Source organism: Gallus gallus, chromosome 1 (genome assembly GCF_016699485.2).
Source record: "Gallus gallus isolate bGalGal1 chromosome 1, bGalGal1.mat.broiler.GRCg7b, whole genome shotgun sequence".
NCBI classification, from domain to species: Eukaryota; Metazoa; Chordata; class Aves; order Galliformes; family Phasianidae; genus Gallus; species Gallus gallus.
The window spans coordinates 144,912,754-144,931,362 of record NC_052532.1 but is presented as its reverse complement, the minus strand read 5'-3'; the positions used below and the strand labels follow the sequence as shown (position 1 = coordinate 144,931,362).

Sequence of the window (18,609 nt, the reverse complement as noted above, 5' to 3'; positions counted from 1 at the left end):
TACCCCGTAGTGTTAAATGTTGTCCTTGGTTGTCTGATCTGGTCCTTCTGCAACTGGTCTAAGGATGCTATACACTGTAATATAGACCCGCTGGCTTGCTTTCGCCTTCACTGTTCTCCCTTTCCCATTAGAGGATTTTGTTCCATTTGCTTTGAGACCTATTGCTGATAAGCACAGATACGTGGAGTAAAGGGGCAAAACCCAGTTTGACCTTAGGAACTGCATAGGAAGCAATACAGCTAGTTAAAACTTTCCATCTTTATCACGAGACCTGTCAGAAGACCTGAAAACTGACAATCTTTGTTTAATTAACATAGGAGGAAAATCAGGAACAAATAATTAATGGGCAGCCTCTGTAGTTGTCCCGAGGATCTGCAGTGTCTTTGTAGGGTGTTGCAGTGTGTATGAGGGAAACAGCTTGCCTGCAGGGATGTGATGTTTCTGGGAAAGATATCACATATCAAAGGGAGAGGGAGTTGATGGGTCAAAAATCAGGAGTTTTAAATTAAACCAAACTGTTTTCTGACGTCCGTTCAGTACACCCATTTGATTTTGTTTTGTTGCTGGATGATATTTTACCAAGTGTTGGAGAACCTTATCTAGCTGCTCGGGAAAGCTCTGTGCTGCCTGAAGAATCTATTTAGCTTTTGCAAAACACAAAGAAAACCCTTGGGTTAGTTGTTAAAGAAGAAAAAATACTGCTAAATCCTTTTAGATGGGACCCAGCAGTGTCAGTGGTACTGTAACCTAAGTGGAATTGTGTATGCCTTGCCAACTTCGGTCACTCACTGGTGCATAACTACCACTGCCAGTGGGATCATGTTATTAGAGTCATAGAATCACCAAGGTTGGAAAAGACCCACAGGATCACCCAATCCAACCATCCACCCATCACCAATAGTTCTCACTAAACCATGTCTCTCAACACAACGTCCAAACGTTCCTTGAACACCTCCAGGGTCAGTGACTCCACCACCTCTCTGGGCAGCCCATTCCAGTGCCTATGAACTGCACTAAGCAGTATAGGATGTAAACCAAGGATGGAGCACTCTCACTTAGCCATTACTGCCGACACCTCCTATATATTTTGTTCAGAATCCCAGGAAATGCAACATCTCATTAAGAACAGGGGGACAGAAGCTAGAGATCCAGTTGCCTGCATCTCAGTTTTCCAAAGGCACCAAAGAGATGCTGCAAATGCACCTAATTACCTTCATCTTCTGTGAAATCCAATTTTATTTCCTGCTACTGCATCCATGCTGTCTCTCTCCCTGCTGCTCCTGCTTGTATGAGCTGTGTTCACGTCATCTCTTTGCCTTTGGATTTCTCATTGATGTGAGACAGTTAGCTTTGTTCACTCATGTACTTTGTCTTACAGGGAATGCAGAGGGGATGAGGGGTGTACTTCACACTAGTCATGACATTTCTTCTTTTCAAGTACATATCAGAGCCACTGTGTTGCACAGCAATATTGTTTGCAAAATCCCAATGGCTGTGATAGCTAGATTTTTTACTGGTATGGGTTTGGAGTGAATGGTTGTGAGTCACATCTCAGTGTTTGCTAATAGCTCTACCACATGCTTTTACTTTCTTTATGCCTATTAAGCAACTGACAATTCACCTGTGGAAGCACAATGAGATTTTAACTGAGTTGGAGAATGGAATCAAGAACTCTCGCAAGCTGGAGACCTTTTGCAGGGACTTCGAGCTACAGAAAGTTTGCTACTTGCCTCTCAATACCTTCCTGCTCAGGCCTTTACATAGGCTTATGCACTACAAGCAGATAATGGAGAGACTTTGCAAACACTACCCACCAAACCACGTAGACTTCAGGGATTCAAGAGGTAAGCAGGGCAAAAGACATCAATTCCCAGAGCTGGGGAACATTAGTGGTGCATGTACAAACACTTTTTTTTCCTTACAGCATAATTAAGAGAGGATTGAGTTGCAAAATCAATCACTCAGAAGACCAGAAACAGTAGGATTAGAGTTGCTGTTGTATACACATTATGGCACACTGTGGACAAACACTTGGAAGAGAAATCTGCCGGGGGTTATTAAGTACACAGAAATGACATGCAGTTCAGGAAGTCCCTCGAGCTGAAAATAGTTGGGAGAGAACATGGAGGACATGCCAGATGTGCTTATCTTATTCTCAGCTTTCCCTAGATATCCGCTGGTAACAGAGGGTATTGGCCCAGGTGAACCCTTGATCTGACCCCACGTGGCTGCTTGTTGTTATGTCTTTAACACAGTCTTAAGGAGAATATTATTTTTCCAGATAGACGCTTTGTTCTATTACCACTTCCATGATTTGTTTCAGGAACTAAAAGCTGCCAACGTATTGGGGTGGGTTTTTTTGGTGGTGGTGTGTTTTTTTTTCTAAATGTGAATAAATGTTCATCCTGTAGTCTGAGGTCACTGCTGTTTCTTTTTATTTGCTTTCCTCTTTCTGTATGTTGGTTTCCCATCCCACTGTACTCTGTCTCCATTTGAAGATAACTGTTACCTGCATGGTTGCCACTCAGTGCAGGATGTGGACAGGGAGCTGTGCTCAGCGTGGCTGCTCCCAGCAGCATATATATATGAAAATCTGGAAAGTAATCATAGAACAATCATCAAAATACTGAAGTGTGGAAAACATCTGCTTAAAATGGAGTTTGAAAAGTCCAGTCTGTTGGGGCCCACACTTGTTTTATAAGCATTGTCATAACTGGCTCACGTCTGATCTTGGAAATAAACTCGTGATTCTGTGGCTTCTCCCAGGACAGAAGAGGGAGGAACCAGTCTGGGTAGGGACAGCAACCCCAGGTGTCTTCTCAATGATACAGAGACTTTTTCTTCTTTAATGTTTATTTAAAAATAGCCTATCCATTTGGATGTATCCAGGTTGTGCTCATGTACATAATGGCGCCGGGAGCCAGTCTATGAGCTGATCCCCTGGAAAAGATAAAGTGATGAAGCGATTTTGTGCCCAATTCCCTAAGTTGATTAGATAGTACAACCTCTACATTGGTGCTGTAAATTGACTTGAGTACCCCTTCAAAGTTTCTGTAGCTAAAGTAGAGCGAACTTTCAGGTGGATAAATTGTCTCTTCACTACAACTCTCCACCCTCAACACGATGATGCCCAGAGTTTGTAAGGCTTTTAGTCTGCCTGAATAGGTTTACACTCTGAAGGAAAAGGGTATCACAAGGAGGAGTGGTGCTCATGAGTTGCTTTCTGCAGACAGAAGCCTTTCTTTTTGAAAGTTCTTTGTAAGTTCATAAAAAGCATTTTATGGTTTTGTTTATCTAGCTGCTTTGGCTGAGATTACAGAAATGGTGGCTCAGCTCCACGGCAATATGATAAAGATGGAAAACTTCCAGAAGCTGCATGAACTCAAGAAAGACTTGATAGGCATTGACAATCTGGTGATCCCAGGAAGGGTAAGTAGCAGAATGGTGATCGAGGTTTGGTACCATTTCAAAGCATTAGATGTATTTTAGAAATCTGGTTCTTAGGAGCATCTGTGAAGCTGCCTTTCCTCCTATGAACGTTCTTCTCTCACCAAAAACTGTTGTATGTAAACATAATAATACCATAGAAAACAGCAGCCTTCAAAGCAGGAAGAAGCTATCATCTTTATTATCTTTTACAGATTTTATTAGATTTGCCTTATATATAGATTTGGATGGCTGTAGGCAATTCCAAATGTCTATTACAGGAGGCAGTAAAAATGTGATATTTATCACAGCGTTCAGAGCTTGAGCATTTCCTCATTTCTTTCTGCCCTTTTTTCCTCTCTCTTTCATTTTTTTTCCCCCAATCATCAGTGCTGGAGCATAGCAGATTAAAGAGAAGCAAGACATTTGTGCTGGAGGACCTTCAGCCTGGTCACGATGCCTGGCTCTGAAACTCATGGCCCCGAGGACAAGCAGTCTCTTTAGTCTACATGTAATGTTAGGCAATGATTTTTGAGACAGTGTTGCCTTAAGTAAACACTTTTAATTGTGTTATAAAAATACGGACGTCGTTTCCGTTCTTCCTGCCGTGCTTCTTTAGAAACAGAGGCTTATTTCAGTATAAGTGGCCTTCTGCAGAATTTGTAGCCTTTTCTGCTTTTCTGTGCACATATATCTGTGCATTCAAGCTTGAGAGTTGCCTGTTGTCAAAGTGTTTTTCTCCCCAGTCCCCTGACTTCTGTGTGTAATACACAGAAACACTACGTGCAGCAACTGACAACGCATTGCTAGTCTGTTCTTGCCCCTCGTGCGTTTTGTGAAATAGATGGAAAAAACAGATGAGTTTTGTGTTGAACTGCAAATACAGCGGTGCTTTAAGGCACCCTGTGACCTGGGGTCTGCTCACAGTGCCATTTCCTTGCCTCGTGCTACTGTGGGCTCATACATGAGGCTGCTCCTGACACACCTGTGCTCGTGTTCATGGAAGAATTTATATATTTAAGGGAGCTGCACACAGGTATTTTGGCTAGCAGGCCCTGGCAGATGCCCATGGGTTGCTGCTCTCTGGGCTTTGTGCTGCTGGGCCAGATGCAGGCCGGGCTGGCTGCAGTGCTGCTGAGCCACTGCTGCCGTTGGCTGGGTTGCCCAGTGGAGGCCCCATGCCATGCCTCTGGGGAGAAGTGCTTGCCAGGCCAGTGATCAGCTGCCCTCAACATGGCTTCAGGGAGCCATTGTCCTTACAGTGCCCCAGCCTGCTGCTGCCATCCTGGTTCCTGTGCTGTGTGGTAAAGCATCCCACAGTCGGTTCTGCTTGCAGATAGCAATGGCCTGCAGCTCTTCTGTGAGTTCGTGCAGTGCTTAGCTGTGGTGAAGCTGAGCCCATTGGTGACCATTAGGTAGTGCAACATAAATAGCAATTGTGTTTGGTATACTTCAGTGGTCAGCAAAGGCTTCCAGTGGCCTCTCTGGCACCATGAGCTCACCATGACAGAAGGGACAACCTTCTCTAGGCACCTCTACTTAAAGTAACCTTCACTTAAGACAGACTGGACACGTCATAGCAACCTTAAGGCTAAGGAGCATCTCTCTGAATAGATTAATCTTCAACGGCCAGTTTGTTGCTAAGCTGCAGGCAATTCTGGTGCTTTATCTGCCTTTTACATGCACAATAGGAGTAAAACAACCCTCAGAAGACTATAATAAATAAATATAAACCTCTTGGCTGGAGGGAGTGACTGAAAAATGATATTGTGATGGGTTTCAGATACATGGGAAGGTGGGTTACATTACAGTTCACAACAAATCCAGGTAATCCAGGTAAACCTTTGAAAATTCTGATTGGGCTATTCTTCCCATACTTTCATCCCTAAACATTATTTAACAATTTGATGAGTGTACTCTATAACTTGACATGGACTGTACTAGGATAACACATGCTGCCTGATCCGTTTCCCTCTTTTTATGCTGCTGACGTTGATTTGTTCATCAAGTAGTCGTGTTTAATTTTGCATACTAACAAATCATAATCATTTTTGCAAAAAAAAAAAAAAAAAGTATGCCTGTTTGTTTTGTATTTTCTTCCCACAGGAGTTCATTAGACTGGGCAGTCTTAGTAAGTTGTCTGGAAAAGGTTTACAGCAACGCATGTTTTTCCTGGTAAGCAAGAAGGCATTTTTTTATTAATGTATTGAAATGCAGCTATAGGCAACTGTTAAGCAAACTGTTAAACTTGAATTGTGGTTTATAGTATTTTTAAATGGTCGTTTATCAAAATAATACATGACCTCACTGGTTGTTAAGAACATGTTTCTGTCCAAAACCAATATTCTCTTTGTGGCTGCTTCTTACAAAGGTAACACTATTATTTTCATATGCCACTGTGAATACCATGTTAAAATAATACTTCCTGGCAACATGGTCTTAAATAAAAGCATAGTCATTAAAAAAAAAAAAAGAAAGTGGCACCAGGGTTAGTGATCATATCCCAAAATGAAGATGAAGAGTAACTCCTGCTGATGTAAAAACTAATCCCCATTAATGCTCCCAGGAAACATTACAGAGCCATGTTTCTCCGCAAACTGTCCAGTTCCAGCCCATTTACCTGGAGATAGACTGAGAAATTCCTGCACTAGGAAAGAGCATAGGATAGAATACAATCGTTAAGGCTTTAAGATCATCTAGTCCAATTATCCATCTACCACCAATATTGCCTACTAAGCCATGTTTCTTAGTACTACATCTACACATTTCTTGAACACCTCCAGGCACAGTTACTCCACCACCTCCCTGGGTGGCCTATTCCAGTGCCTTACCACTCTTTCAGAGACATTTTCCTCACCCCATTTTCAGGATGGTGTCTCCTCTCTTCTCTTCTGGAAACTGACTAGCTCCCCGGAACCCAGCACTGCTGTAGCTCAGCCATTGGTGCGGGGGGACTGGGATGCCCAGCAGAGTTAATGGATTTTACAGTCCAGTGGTATGGGGTAGGATATGATAGTGTCAGTGCAGCAGGAGAGGAAGATTCTTCCTTGGCTTCTCGTGGGCAAAAGACGAAGACTGTGTGTAGAAAAGCTATAGAGCATGCTAGATTTTATGGGACATTCAGTATTTACTCCCCCAGGTGAGCCCAACATAAAACCAGCCGTTCTATCTTGGTGGGTTTTTGCCCTAGCTTTAAAGGCACTAAAATGAGAGCTTAGTGAATGTGGCACTTATTTTCTTACATACCACTGTTGTTCTTACCAAATGATTCCTTGATATTGTATAAAATGTTAATAGATCAAGACCAGACTCTTAGGTCAGTCTTAGTTTTTGGCAGTTGCTCACACTGTCAAAAAAACTCTTTCATCTGCCTTAATCACTGGAATCTTTTTTAGAGATAGAAGCCCGAATCAGTATTCACCGACTCCAACTTCGTGTGTAATTATTGGCAAAATTAAATCCCCCTCTAGTGGCCAGTCTGTATCACTACATGAATTACTGCAGTTGGGTTGTACATCTCTGTAGTGAGAGTTATGCTTCCCACCACAAAGAATGATCCTCTTGATGGAGCTGTCATGTTTGAGAAGAACGTCTTTTGACCCATGGCCAGTGATGACAGACCATTTGTATGACAACAGCACACAACATAATGCAGCTCAACATTTGACAATTGCCTAAAGTCATCTACTTTAAAGCAGGTTTCACAGCTTCTTTCTGAGTATGTGGAGTGCGAGACAGCCAACTGAAGAGTAAAGTTGGACACGCCTGTCTCGGGGCATGCTTTCTTATCTTCCCACACCAATTAGAAAAAAAATCAGTGATGAAACAGGCTGATCTTCCTCTACTTCAAAGTGCCACAGAGTGTGAAATGTCTCATTTGGTTTTCCTGCTGTGCCTTGTTAGTTTTGACCCGGAGATTAAAAAAAATGAAATATTAGAAGACATGAAATGGAAAATTATCGGAATATGCCTGAGATTAGCTGGGAAGGAAGGCAGGGATAGCAACAGGTAATACTGGGATAGTGTGGAAGCCAGTATTTTCAACATCAACGACATCATTGATGGGCTCGAGTGCACCCTCAGCAAGTTTGCCAATGACACCAAGCTGAGTGGTGTGGTTGACACATTAGAAGGAAGTGAAGCCATCCAGAGGGACCTCGGCAAACTCGAAAGGTGGGCCCTTGTGAACCTCATGAGGTTCAACATAGCAAAGTGCAAGGTTTTGCACTTGGGTCAGAGTAACTCCAGATACATGTAAAGACTGGGAGAAGAGCTCCTTGAGAGTAACCCTGCGGAGAAGGACCTGGGGGCTTCTGGTGGATAAAGAACTGAACATGAGCCAGCAGTGTGCTCCTGCAGCTTGGAAGGCCAAGCTGCAGGAGCAGCTTGGGCCTTCCCAAGCTGCTGGGCTCCATCAGAAGAGGGGTGGCCAGCAGGGACAGGGAGGTGATTGTCCCTCTCTACTCTGCCCTCGTGAGGCCCCATCTGGAGTACTGCATCCAGGTCTGAGGCCCCCAGTACAGGAAGGATGTGGAACTTTTGGAGAGGGTGCAGAGGAGGGCCACAAAGATGATCAGGGGGCTGGAGCACCTCTCTTGTGAAGACAGGCTGAGGGAGCTGGGCTTGTTCAGCCTGGAGAAGAGAAGGGTGTGAGGAGACCTTGTTGCAGCCTTCCAGTATTTAAAAGGGGATTATAAACAGAAGGGGAATCAACATTTTATTCTGATAGTGATAGGACAAGGGAGAATGTTTTTAAGCTCAAGGAGGGACGGTTTAGATTAGATGTCAGAGGGAAGTTCTTCACAGAGAGAGTGGTGAGGTGTTGGCACGGGCTGCCCAGAGAGGTTGTGGATGCCCCATCCCTGGAGGTGTTCAAGACCAGGTTGGATGGGGACCTGGGCAACCTGATCTAGTACTAGATCTGGAAGTTGGTGGCCCTGCCTTTGGCAGTGGGGTTGGAACTTGATGATCCTTGGCGTCCCTTCCAACCTGGGCTATTCTATGATTCTACAGTTTTGGATTCTTGCATTAGGACAGCCAGTACTGGTTAGTTTTCTGGCATTTACTATTTTGATTATTATTTTTTCTACATGTATGCTTACATAGTTCTAATAATGTTTTTTCTTGCTTTTTAGTTTAATGATATTTTGTTGTACACAAGTAGAGGCCTGACAGCATCAAATCAGTTTAAAGTCCATGGGCATCTGCCACTGTATGGCATGACAGTAAGTATTGTAAGAGCCTGGATTCATGCTTACTTGGTCATTTAAGGTCCAATCTTAATTGCTTGCTCAATTGCTTCTGGAGCGAGAGCAGTAGCAAGGGGTTGTTCTCAAGCAAGGTTCAGACAAGTTGTGGGTTTGTTCTGCAGTTTCAGCAGAGGCAAAGCACACTGCTTGGTGGGTCTGTGCTGGGTTCAGCATGTGGTCTTGAAGCCTTCTATGCAATGGTGGTTGCATGGCAAAAATGAAAAAGAACATCAGGGGGGACAACTTCCCCGTAATGCAGAATAGTTCTCATGAGGTTGGATCTTTATTTTTTTAAACCACAAATTGAACCATGACTCTTACAAGTAATTAATCACCAATTGCTCATAGGCACACTGTTGGAGGCAAATAATCATTAGCAACGATTTCATTTCTCTGGAAAAAGTGTTTCCTAATATTTCTGTCCATATATCTTAAAGCTGAGGTAGTGGGAGACTGCAGGCAGCCGTATGTCATTCTGAGCCCTTTTGCAGTTCTCCTGCAAAGCAGACAATTCAGGCTCAGTAGCACCTAGTTAGCACTACCCCCTTCTTGCAGGATGATTTAGGAAATATTATTTTCTAGTTTCAAAACTTCAATTTCCCTCTCTATTTTCACTGGAACTTCTCATGTTCTTGTATCTATTTCATGCTGTTAGTATGATAATCAATACCACAAGTAACTGATTTTCTCTCAACACCTCTTGCTGCCCCCCAGCGGTAAGAGTTTGCCCAGTTTACTGTTCCTGCTTGGGTGGTAATTAATTGCTGCAGTCTGATTGCATGTTGACTTTTCTCTCTCAGATTGAAGACAGTGAAGAGGAATGGGGGGTTCCTCATTGTCTAACACTACGAGGTCAACAGCAGTCCATAATCGTTGCGGCAAGGTAATTTGATGGAGACAGCCTACACCGTTACTGTTGAACTGTAAACTGTCCTTCTCTGTGTCTTTCAGAGTGGGACAGGTAGATGAGCCAGTAGATGTTGTTTTGTTGGGATCTGCTCCTAAAACAATTTCCACGGCATACTCTTCTATGAAGCCACTTGCCAAAAAGCAAATGAGACAAAATAAGAGTGGCAGTTGTGCAAGGCAGAACCAAAACTAAATTATTTGAAAAGCAACTAGCGTCTCAGGTCTTCGTTTGTTTCTTTGAGTTAAAAGGAAGTTCAACTTAGCACTTGTTTCTTAGAGCTTGCTTTCAGCCTGGATGAGAGCAATTAAAACCTGAGTTTTCATTATCAGTACCCGCGCTGAAATAGACAAGTGGATTGAGGACATTCAGATGGCAATAGACCTGGCAGAGAAAAGCAGCGACCCTGTCCCCGAGCTGCTGGCCAGCAGCCCCCCCGACAACAGTAAGTAAATGCTGGAGAGGAGGTTTGGTTAATTTCAGTCGCTACAGTTGGTTACTGCCTCTAAGCAGAGTGGTGAAATGTGCTGGCCACAAGTCAGATTGATACATCTGAAGTTGAGAGAGATGTGTATTTGTATGTCTGCCACTGTAGTGTGCTTGCTGATGACAGCAGAAAGTTTCCCTGAATTGAAAAGTGAGTTAAGCATAATGATGTCAGGAAGTGTCTTACAAGACTCGGCAGTGCCTGTCCTTGAAAGGCATTAAAAGCACCAACCAAGCACGGCATTCCTTGGCAGAAACACGTAAAAATAACCTAGTTAGCATCTCTGCAAAGCTGTTTCTAAAAGTGTACTTTAAAACTGGTTCACCACGTGGTGACCAGATCTGATTTGTTTGATTTTTCCGATGATATATGTTGTTGCATAGAAGAAGAAAGATGCTTTTTCCCTGCATTTCATAGAGTCTCCTGATGAAACTACTGTAGACCAGGAATCTGAGGACGACCTCAGTGCATCCCGCACCTCACTCGAACGTCAGTCACCACACCGTGGCAACACTACGGTGCACGTCTGCTGGCACAGAAATACCAGCGTTTCAATGATCGACTTTAGTATTGCTGTGGAGGTATCGGCCTCAGAACCATCTGCGCTGCAGCTCCAGACACGCTCTCCAATGACAATTTCCTTTCTGCTCCTCCTTAAGAAGTGCAGTGTTCCTCGGTTTCCTCTCGGGGACGTTTCAGGCACACCGCTAAACTGCTCCCGTACCTCAAACGGCAGCACGAGTTGTCAGTCCAGGCACACAGCTTCACTGCCTTAGTGCAGCTTGTTAAAATCACTTAGAGCAGTAATTTTATAAAGAACTGTCCAAAAAGTGCTGATGGTCTTTAAAACTTGAAGTGGATCAAATTGCCTTAATGCTGTCATTTACAGAGGCATTAAGTCATTGCTCGAGCTGAAAGGATATTGTCTCTATCTGCTGCAGCCAGGTCTGGTTATGTGTAGTACTAACTTGTGTTTCTTTACCCAGCCATCCTTTCTGGAACCTTCTCTCATTGCTCAGTCTCATCTGCTTTTCCTTTTTTTTTTTTTTTTTTTTTTTTGCATTTTTCACCTCAAAATAAATACCTTTCTTGTTTCCCTGATCACAGCTGAGTCCATCTGATACACGTTCCTTAACCCTGTGCTCAGTGGATGAGAGCCAGTCTTGGACTTCTCCCATACTGAAGGGAAAGACTCTTAGGGCCCTGTTGGTTTCAGGGTGAGGTGTTTGGGTGTTCCTCCTGCATCAGAGGGACACCGCAGGGAGCTCTGACTGCTTTGTCATGGTCCTCATCATGTGGAAGTGTGCACTCAATGGAAGAGGTGAAAGCATCACATGGAAGTGTGTGCTCAACGGAGGTGGTGCAAGGGACCTTAAAACTCCATTGACCTCTCCTCCCGGGCAGTCCAGATGTCCCAAATCCTTACTGCTCTGGAGGGGACACCCTGACTCAGAGCTAAGGACAGATAGTGTTCGGTTTGTGAAACTGCCTCTGATTTTAGCAAAAGAGTTGCTGAAACTTAATCCAAAAAATGATCACCTATAAGAAAACGCTAACTGCAGAACCTCACGGTGCTCCCACGCAGGTGCATTTTCTGCTCTTTCTGCCTTCAAGTCCTGCAAAGGTGGAAGAGCTCGGCGTGGAGCCAGGTCTCACATTTTTCCATAAAGTGTAGGTCTTATTATATATGGATATCGAATAATTTTAAACTGGCGATTAGTTCAAACAGTTGAAGTGTTTAGTTAGGGAAACCTCCCTTCCCAGCATCAGGGCTCGTTGCTCTTCATTTTTGTTCCTCCCCGTGACTCAGCCGAGTGCAGGCACAGCAGTGAGGATCATGGAGCACCCTGGAGCCATTCATTGTTCTGTGAAAGCATCTCCAGCTCCACCGCTGCTCGGTGTCTGCAGCTCACGCTCATGCTCACGTCATCCTCTTGGTGCCTTTCACTTCAGCATTACCGTTCATTTTCTTTGTGTCTCTCCCTCCTCTCTGTCTCTCCCGTGGTAGAAGATCCTCTCTCTGTCAGTGACTGTACTTCCCTACCTGCTGGACTGATCAGTGACCAGCGACCTGTTTCCATTTCATGTATCTGCTGGTACCGAATGCAAAGCCTGTCCTTTTATGATATCCTCCAGAGTGACGAGGTAACAGAAAATGAAGGAGTGTGCCTGTAACTTAGGTCACAGTGTCAGCAAAGCATGGCATTACCCAATGCAAAGGCCTTAATGCACACCCCAGGCTGGTGAATACTTAGTTTGTAGTAGGTGAATTGGGACCACCAGGCTTGGAGCATTAAGCATGACAGATTAAATTATTAGTTTCTGTGCTGTTACATGAACAGTTGTTTTGATCCAGATGATAGTTAAATACTTGGTATTCCTCCTCCTTGCTGTAAAATACCCCAGATCCAGCTCAGAATAAGGCAAATAGTCAGTGCATTTGACGAGTTCCCATGTTAACTTGCTGTGTACTGAGAGCTTAATCTCTGTCTGCGGTGCTGAAGTACGTCATGATTTTCCTTTACATCCCAAATTCATGTCAGCCTTTCTGTTTCCATTGTTCTATTTAAGTATCATTTGAAAAGAACACAGATGAGGATAACGAGACTGACTGATGGTTGCTGATACATTATTGATGGCCACCGTAATTCAAAAAACACAAACGTAGTAGTTGGACGTTTTTGGAAGTACCCATCTAGAAACACAAAGTACTGCTTAGTTGTAGAAAAACCCATTCATTCAGTCAGAACACCTTCACGTGTGGCAAGGCCACATATGCTAAAAGCAGATCGTTGTTCTTACGGTGATTAAACTGTGGCCAGCCCTCACTTAAGGAGTGGTGGGTACTTCTGGTTCTATGCTTCCTGCCAAAGTGATGGCATTCAGTAAGTTAAGCAGAAATGCAAACATCCTTTCCGTGGGGCTTGGCTGCTTTGCATCTGCTCTTACATCTCTGCAGTGTGCATTTCACTGCTTTATTATTTGACTACTTCTGATCTGTTTCAGAATCAGCTGTCCGGAAACCTCCTAAGGAAATTCAAGAACAGCAACGGGTGGCAGAAGCTTTGGGTGGTGTTCACCAACTTCTGCATGTTCTTCTACAAATCGCACCAGGTAACACGGCTGGGCAGGGCTTTCTGTTTCCAGCATGGGAGCAGGGAGAGCAGCCATCATCAGTGGTGGGTGCTGCCCCCTTGGGGCACAGAGCAGTTCTGACTGCCCCTCTCCACTGAAGCCACGGTGGTTGTTTCGTGGCATTTCTAATGGAGAGCCTTTAAATGACTGCATATCTGTTCTCCATTTCACTTACGTGCTGCCTTTGCTTGAGAGCAGTTGATCTCACGGCACCTTTCACCATTGCTTTTCAGGACAATCATCCCTTAGCCAGCCTCCCTCTTTTGGGATATTCTCTCACCATTCCTTCCGAATCTGAAAACATTCACAAAGATTATGTCTTCAAGCTGCATTTCAAATCCCACGTGTACTACTTTAGGGCTGAAAGTGAATACACGTTTGAAAGGTAAGTCAGTCACTCTTCTGGAAGACGGCATTTTTTAAGTTCCTGGGTTTGTTCCCAAAGCCAGCTGGTACAGCGTCTACTGAGTTGATTCAGTAACGCAGGTTTGTAGCTCAACAGAATGAAAGGCAGTGCCCTTCAAAGTGCTTACAGAAATTTTAAGGTTGGTAGTGCCAAAAGCTATAGCAACTGTGCTAGTAATGACTGCAGAGATGAGTTGTTGTGTGCAAAAAATCTCCCTTCTGAATTACTGAGGCTGCCTGCATGGGGCACACTGTATGCCAGGCTCAAGGAAGCGTGTAAGCAGACTTCCTACTAGCAGAGCCACTTCTCTCCCTCATGTTCAACTCCCTGCAACACCCATACCTGAAACAAAACACAGCTTTTTCACAGAAGCTGCTGCTCATACTCTGTTCTGCCACTGCAGCGTGTAGCTCTTGCACATCCCACGGAATTCCAGGTAGATGGAGAGCTGGGAAATGGGCACCGTTCCTCCTCAGTTATGGTTTGAGCTTCCTCATACTGGGAAGATCTTCTCCTCCTGGTCAATGTCTGGGCTATTGGTTGTAGAAATCCTTCCTTATGACCTTGTCACCCTTCTGCTTTTCTCTCCCTTCTCGCAGATGGATGGAGGTGATCCGAAGTGCCACCAGCTCGGCCCTGCGCACTCGCGCCCTGAGCCACCGGGAGCCCCACACCTACTGAGCGCCACAGCAGCTGCTGGTTTTCTACCGGACATTGGAAACTCTCCCTCCCCTCTCCCCCCAGAGCTTAGTAAAACTGAAGTTTGGTAAAAGGAAAGAGAAAAACCAACCAGTAAGGTTCTGCAGAAACATCCGCAATTCCTCAGCAAAACTGTTTCAGTTTTCCATATGTTGAAAATAGCTGACACCATCCCCGTGGCTGCAGTTCGTTCATGTCTTGTATTTCGTCATTCTGTGCTGTTTTTAGCTTGTGCCAGTATTAAAATATTGTCCTTATTAGAGTGCCAAATGCCAAAAGACGTTTTGTTGCCTCAGAGATTGCACCTAAAAAGCCGACTCCACGATCTGAGATCTTGTGAGGCAAACACTATTTCTTCTCTTTACATAAAAATATATTATTTTTTTTTACCATGTTAACCTGTAGACTGCTGGAGTTTTAAATGTAGATGGACTTCCACAGTACAGACTCTAACTCTACATACAGCGAGCAGTCTAGCAGGAACAAAGTAACTTTCAGATTTTTTTTTTCTCCTCAAGTCTTTCTAAATGTACTCAACAAGGAATTACTAATTTTCTATCTTTAACAAAGGAACAGTTTACAGCTCACTCTCATTTCCCATCGAGGTTACAGATCCACGTGGTATAAACAAGTTACAGGATTCCCATTGAACCATTTTCTCAGTGCAAGTTGACCAAATTGATCATCTGTTGGCTTGGGAAAGTGAATACTACTTGCAAGGTGAAACAAAATTAAAATAATCCAGTGCAATATTGTTTGGGCTGTTAATGTTCTGTGAGTGGTTTGTACAAGGAGAAATTAAAGGCTGTGGTGACGTTCTGCTGTTTGTTTTACAAACTTGAAAAAAAAAAAATCCAACCTGTACGCTCCAAGAACCACAGCTTTGTGTAATTGATCTGTGGGGTGTTCTGGTGACACGTGGACTAAAGCACTGCACATGGGGCAGCTGCTGAGCCCTGGGCTTGTTTTGTATACCCGACCCTAACACCACATAGCACCGTTCTTGGATGAGCTGTTGGCCCATTCAGAAGGGTGTCAGCACAAAACCTGCTCTGATGAGATGCTTTCCCTTATGCTTTAAGAAACACTTCATCGTGAAATCAGTATCAAATGTCCATTAGTAGAACGGCATGCTGGAAACCCATCTGTCACCACTCAGGGCCTTTGGGGAAACCCAGTGCTAGGCAGAGGGGCCTGAATGTCAGCGTGGGAGATGAAGCTGGGACGATGCTGCCCCCAACTTTTCTTCTTCTGGCTATTCACTGTGTTAAATGCTTACCTATATGCGATGTATAAAATGGCTTACAGCTTTGCTCACAACAAAAGGGAATAAAATACCTCACAATACTATCACACATCTTGCTGTTTCAAGACAGTAGAGCCTTCTTTCTATTCCCTCCCCCCAGTGAATCCTTAGCAACATCAGAGCTCCAAGTGAGGAGCAGGATGGATGTGTGTATCTGTATAGTTTCAAGGAACAGGATGGCTTCCTGTGGCCCAATCTGTGCCTCTGACACAGGGAAACAAGCACTGCAGCTATTTCGTAGACTTGTAGAATCCCTAAGGTTGGAAAAGACCACTAAGATCATCCGGTCTGGCCATCAACTCATCACCACCACGCCCACTAACCATGTCTCTCAGTGCCACATCTACACATTCCTTGAACACCTCCAGAGACAGTGACTCCACCACCTCCCTGGGCAGCCTGTGCCACTGCCTCACTAGTTTCTGAGAAGGAATATCCTATAATATCCTAATATCCAACCTGAATGTCCCGTGATGCAACTTGAGGCCATTCCCTCTTGTCCCATTAATAGTTAGTTAGGCAGGAGAAGAGGCTGACCCTCACCTCACCACCACAACCTCCTTTCAGGTCATTGTAGAGTGCAATGAGGTCCCCCCTGAGCCTTCTCCTCTCCAGACTGAACAATCCCAGTTCCCTCAGCCGCTCCTCAGAAGACTTGTGCTCCTGACCCCTCACACCTTCATTGCCCTTTAATTAATATAATTATTTTTTAAAATTTTTAATACAAATTCTATGGAGGACCATGCACTAATTTGAGATAAAGTGAATTTTGGTTTAGATTACAGAGGCTTGTGAGATACATCAATTCTATCCTCCAGAGGAGCTTTCTAAAGAAGGAAGTCAGATACTGGCTTTTCCAGGTTTTGTGTTTGTTTGGTTTTTTTTAATGTAATTAGTCAAACCTTTTTTTTTTTATTATTTAAATGGGAGTACATTTGTCATCATTTTTCCAGTTTTTTATTTCTAAGGTTAACCCAGAACTGAAATAACCATAAAAGTGGCTATCTGAACAGTCAGCTCTTCCAATTGGTTGAAGTCTACGTGTGGGACTAAGCTTGTGGTGTACTGGAAAGCTGTACTACACAACCACTTATGTTGGCCCCGAGTGATGTCATAGCATTGTCCATGGAATCAGTGGGGCTTGGAGATGCTCCCGGTTGGGCCCCTAACCCAACACTCCGGGGCCAGCTGTGGAACAAACGCATACTGACCACTCGAGTGATTTACTCTGTTCTCTGCCATTGCCTGCCATGAATGACCAGTCACAGGTTTCAAGTAATGAAGGCACTGGAGCAAAGCGGGAGCTTTTTTCCACAAGGCTGAGCAGCTCCATCATTTGTCAGCTAGCAGCCATTCATTAAGGGACAAGTCATATTTACAGACTCAGGCTTACTTATTTTCACTAAATTTTAATTAAGGACTGTTAAGACCACAATCCTTGTAAAACTGAGCTGAAATCTGTCAGAAGATGATAGAGACAGACAGACAAGCTAGCGGGGAGGGACACGCACTGGCACTGTGGACATCTCAATAAAGGTCTCTGAAAAAAAGCCCTCGCAAGAAAAAACTCATTTCAGAAACGAAACCATTCAATCATATGGGTAATTAGAGATGCACTATTTGGGTTAAGCTCGTGCAACTCGATCAGAGCAGTTCTTCAGCTTCCCGGGGCAGGACACAAAATACAGAGCAGTTTTAAATCACTGCCATTTGGAAGTTGGCACATTGTCTTACTGTAGGACAAGCTGTCATGCAAAGCTGCATAGATTAAACCCAAACAGACCTCTATCAATCACTTCTGTGTGTGAATTAACAATGAAACAGCAATACCCTGAGCTCCCCACATGGCCCGGCCATCTGTGAGCACTAAGCAGACTGAATTCCCCAGCCCAAGATATTCTCAACATTCTTGCATGGAAATCATTGCCAACGAAGGAAGAGATGTCTTGTACAGATTCTGAGATTATTACAATTAAAAACCACACCATTTTAGAAGCTTTCTGCTTACCAGCACTGCCCTGAATCTAGGACCCCACCAGAGCATCCCTTGGGGGAAGAGACCCCAGAACCTCATCTCACTGACCACTCAGACGGCAGGATTTCATTACACTTTTCCTTTCTAGGTCAAGTAGTTTACATGGAGCTTTATCACGCTGGTGTTGAGTGACGAAACTAAGATTTAAACACATGGTTATCAACAGGCAGCAACGTTACAGAAAACAAGGTACACACTTCGGTTGTTCTCTGTAATCATGCTTTAAAGAAAGGCAGAAAACCATTACATAGAAGTTGTCTGCTGCGTAGGCTCAGGGCAGTCACCGGCACATCTGCACAGTACGGCTGAAAAGAGCAAGCCTGCAGATTTGTGCTATGCTCTGAGCTCCTCCCAGCAACTTACAAAAATAATTAGTGATTGTACTGATCCGTGCGTTGTGCCTGTGCTTATTAACACTTCTGATAGTCTTCCCGTGGTGATAGTTTGGAAGCAGAAATGTGTTTCCTTACAAGTAAGGATAATGTAAAGCCATTACAGACTGGTACTGTATCTGCTAAAATAATACGTGCTGCCATATGAAGGAGTAAGAGCTACAGCAGGGGCTACACAAGTGCATCAAAACACAGGAGGATGGGGAAAGTACAGTGGACAAACAAACAGGGTGTGAACATACAGAGTGCCGGCCAACGTGCATGCTCCTACCATACCCCTCCATCCACCCGACCTCTACAGGGAAAGCAAGAGTGCTCAGCCCCCCACAGCCATTGGCCCATCTGTCCTTACCTACATGGACACACACAGACAACATGGCGGGGGCTGCAGGGTAAGCACAGCCCCTCAAAGAAGGCACCGCTTTGTCACTATACCGAAAGCGTTCTGTGCTGTAGCAGTCGTGCCATCAGACTTCAGTAAACTGGTGGTCCACTACAAAGTGCAACTGCAAGGAAGATCAAGTTAAAACAATAGATTACGCATCTGGTAATTACAAAGAGCAAGCG

At 44.2% G+C, this 18,609-nt stretch overlaps 1 protein-coding gene across 11 annotated transcripts in view; it reads left to right on the top strand.

Moving 5' to 3' along the window:
• The window catches only part of FARP1 (FERM, ARH/RhoGEF and pleckstrin domain protein 1), a 198,323-nt gene extending 182,657 nt beyond the window's left edge, over nt 1-15,666 (top strand). For 7 of the 11 annotated variants that reach the window (NM_001398053.1, NM_001398051.1, NM_001398047.1 and 4 more), the window contains 10 exons: nt 1,607-1,844; nt 3,299-3,429; nt 5,533-5,601; nt 8,562-8,651; nt 9,476-9,558; nt 9,915-10,027; nt 10,487-10,650; nt 13,076-13,183; nt 13,438-13,589; nt 14,210-15,666. In NM_001398053.1, the coding sequence (NP_001384982.1) occupies nt 1,607-1,844; nt 3,299-3,429; nt 5,533-5,601; nt 8,562-8,651; nt 9,476-9,558; nt 9,915-10,027; nt 10,487-10,650; nt 13,076-13,183; nt 13,438-13,589; nt 14,210-14,291 (1,230 nt within the window). In that variant the 3' untranslated portion in view covers nt 14,292-15,666. Of the gene's footprint in view, nt 1-1,606; nt 1,845-3,298; nt 3,430-5,532; nt 5,602-8,561; nt 8,652-9,475; nt 9,559-9,914; nt 10,028-10,486; nt 10,651-12,077; nt 12,215-13,075; nt 13,184-13,437; nt 13,590-14,209 lie in introns of all 11 variants that reach the window. The other 4 variants (XM_046941257.1, XM_046941255.1, XM_040699419.2 and 1 more) reach the window with 2 other exon arrangements.
• Nucleotides 15,667-18,609: the final 2,943 nt, after the last annotated feature.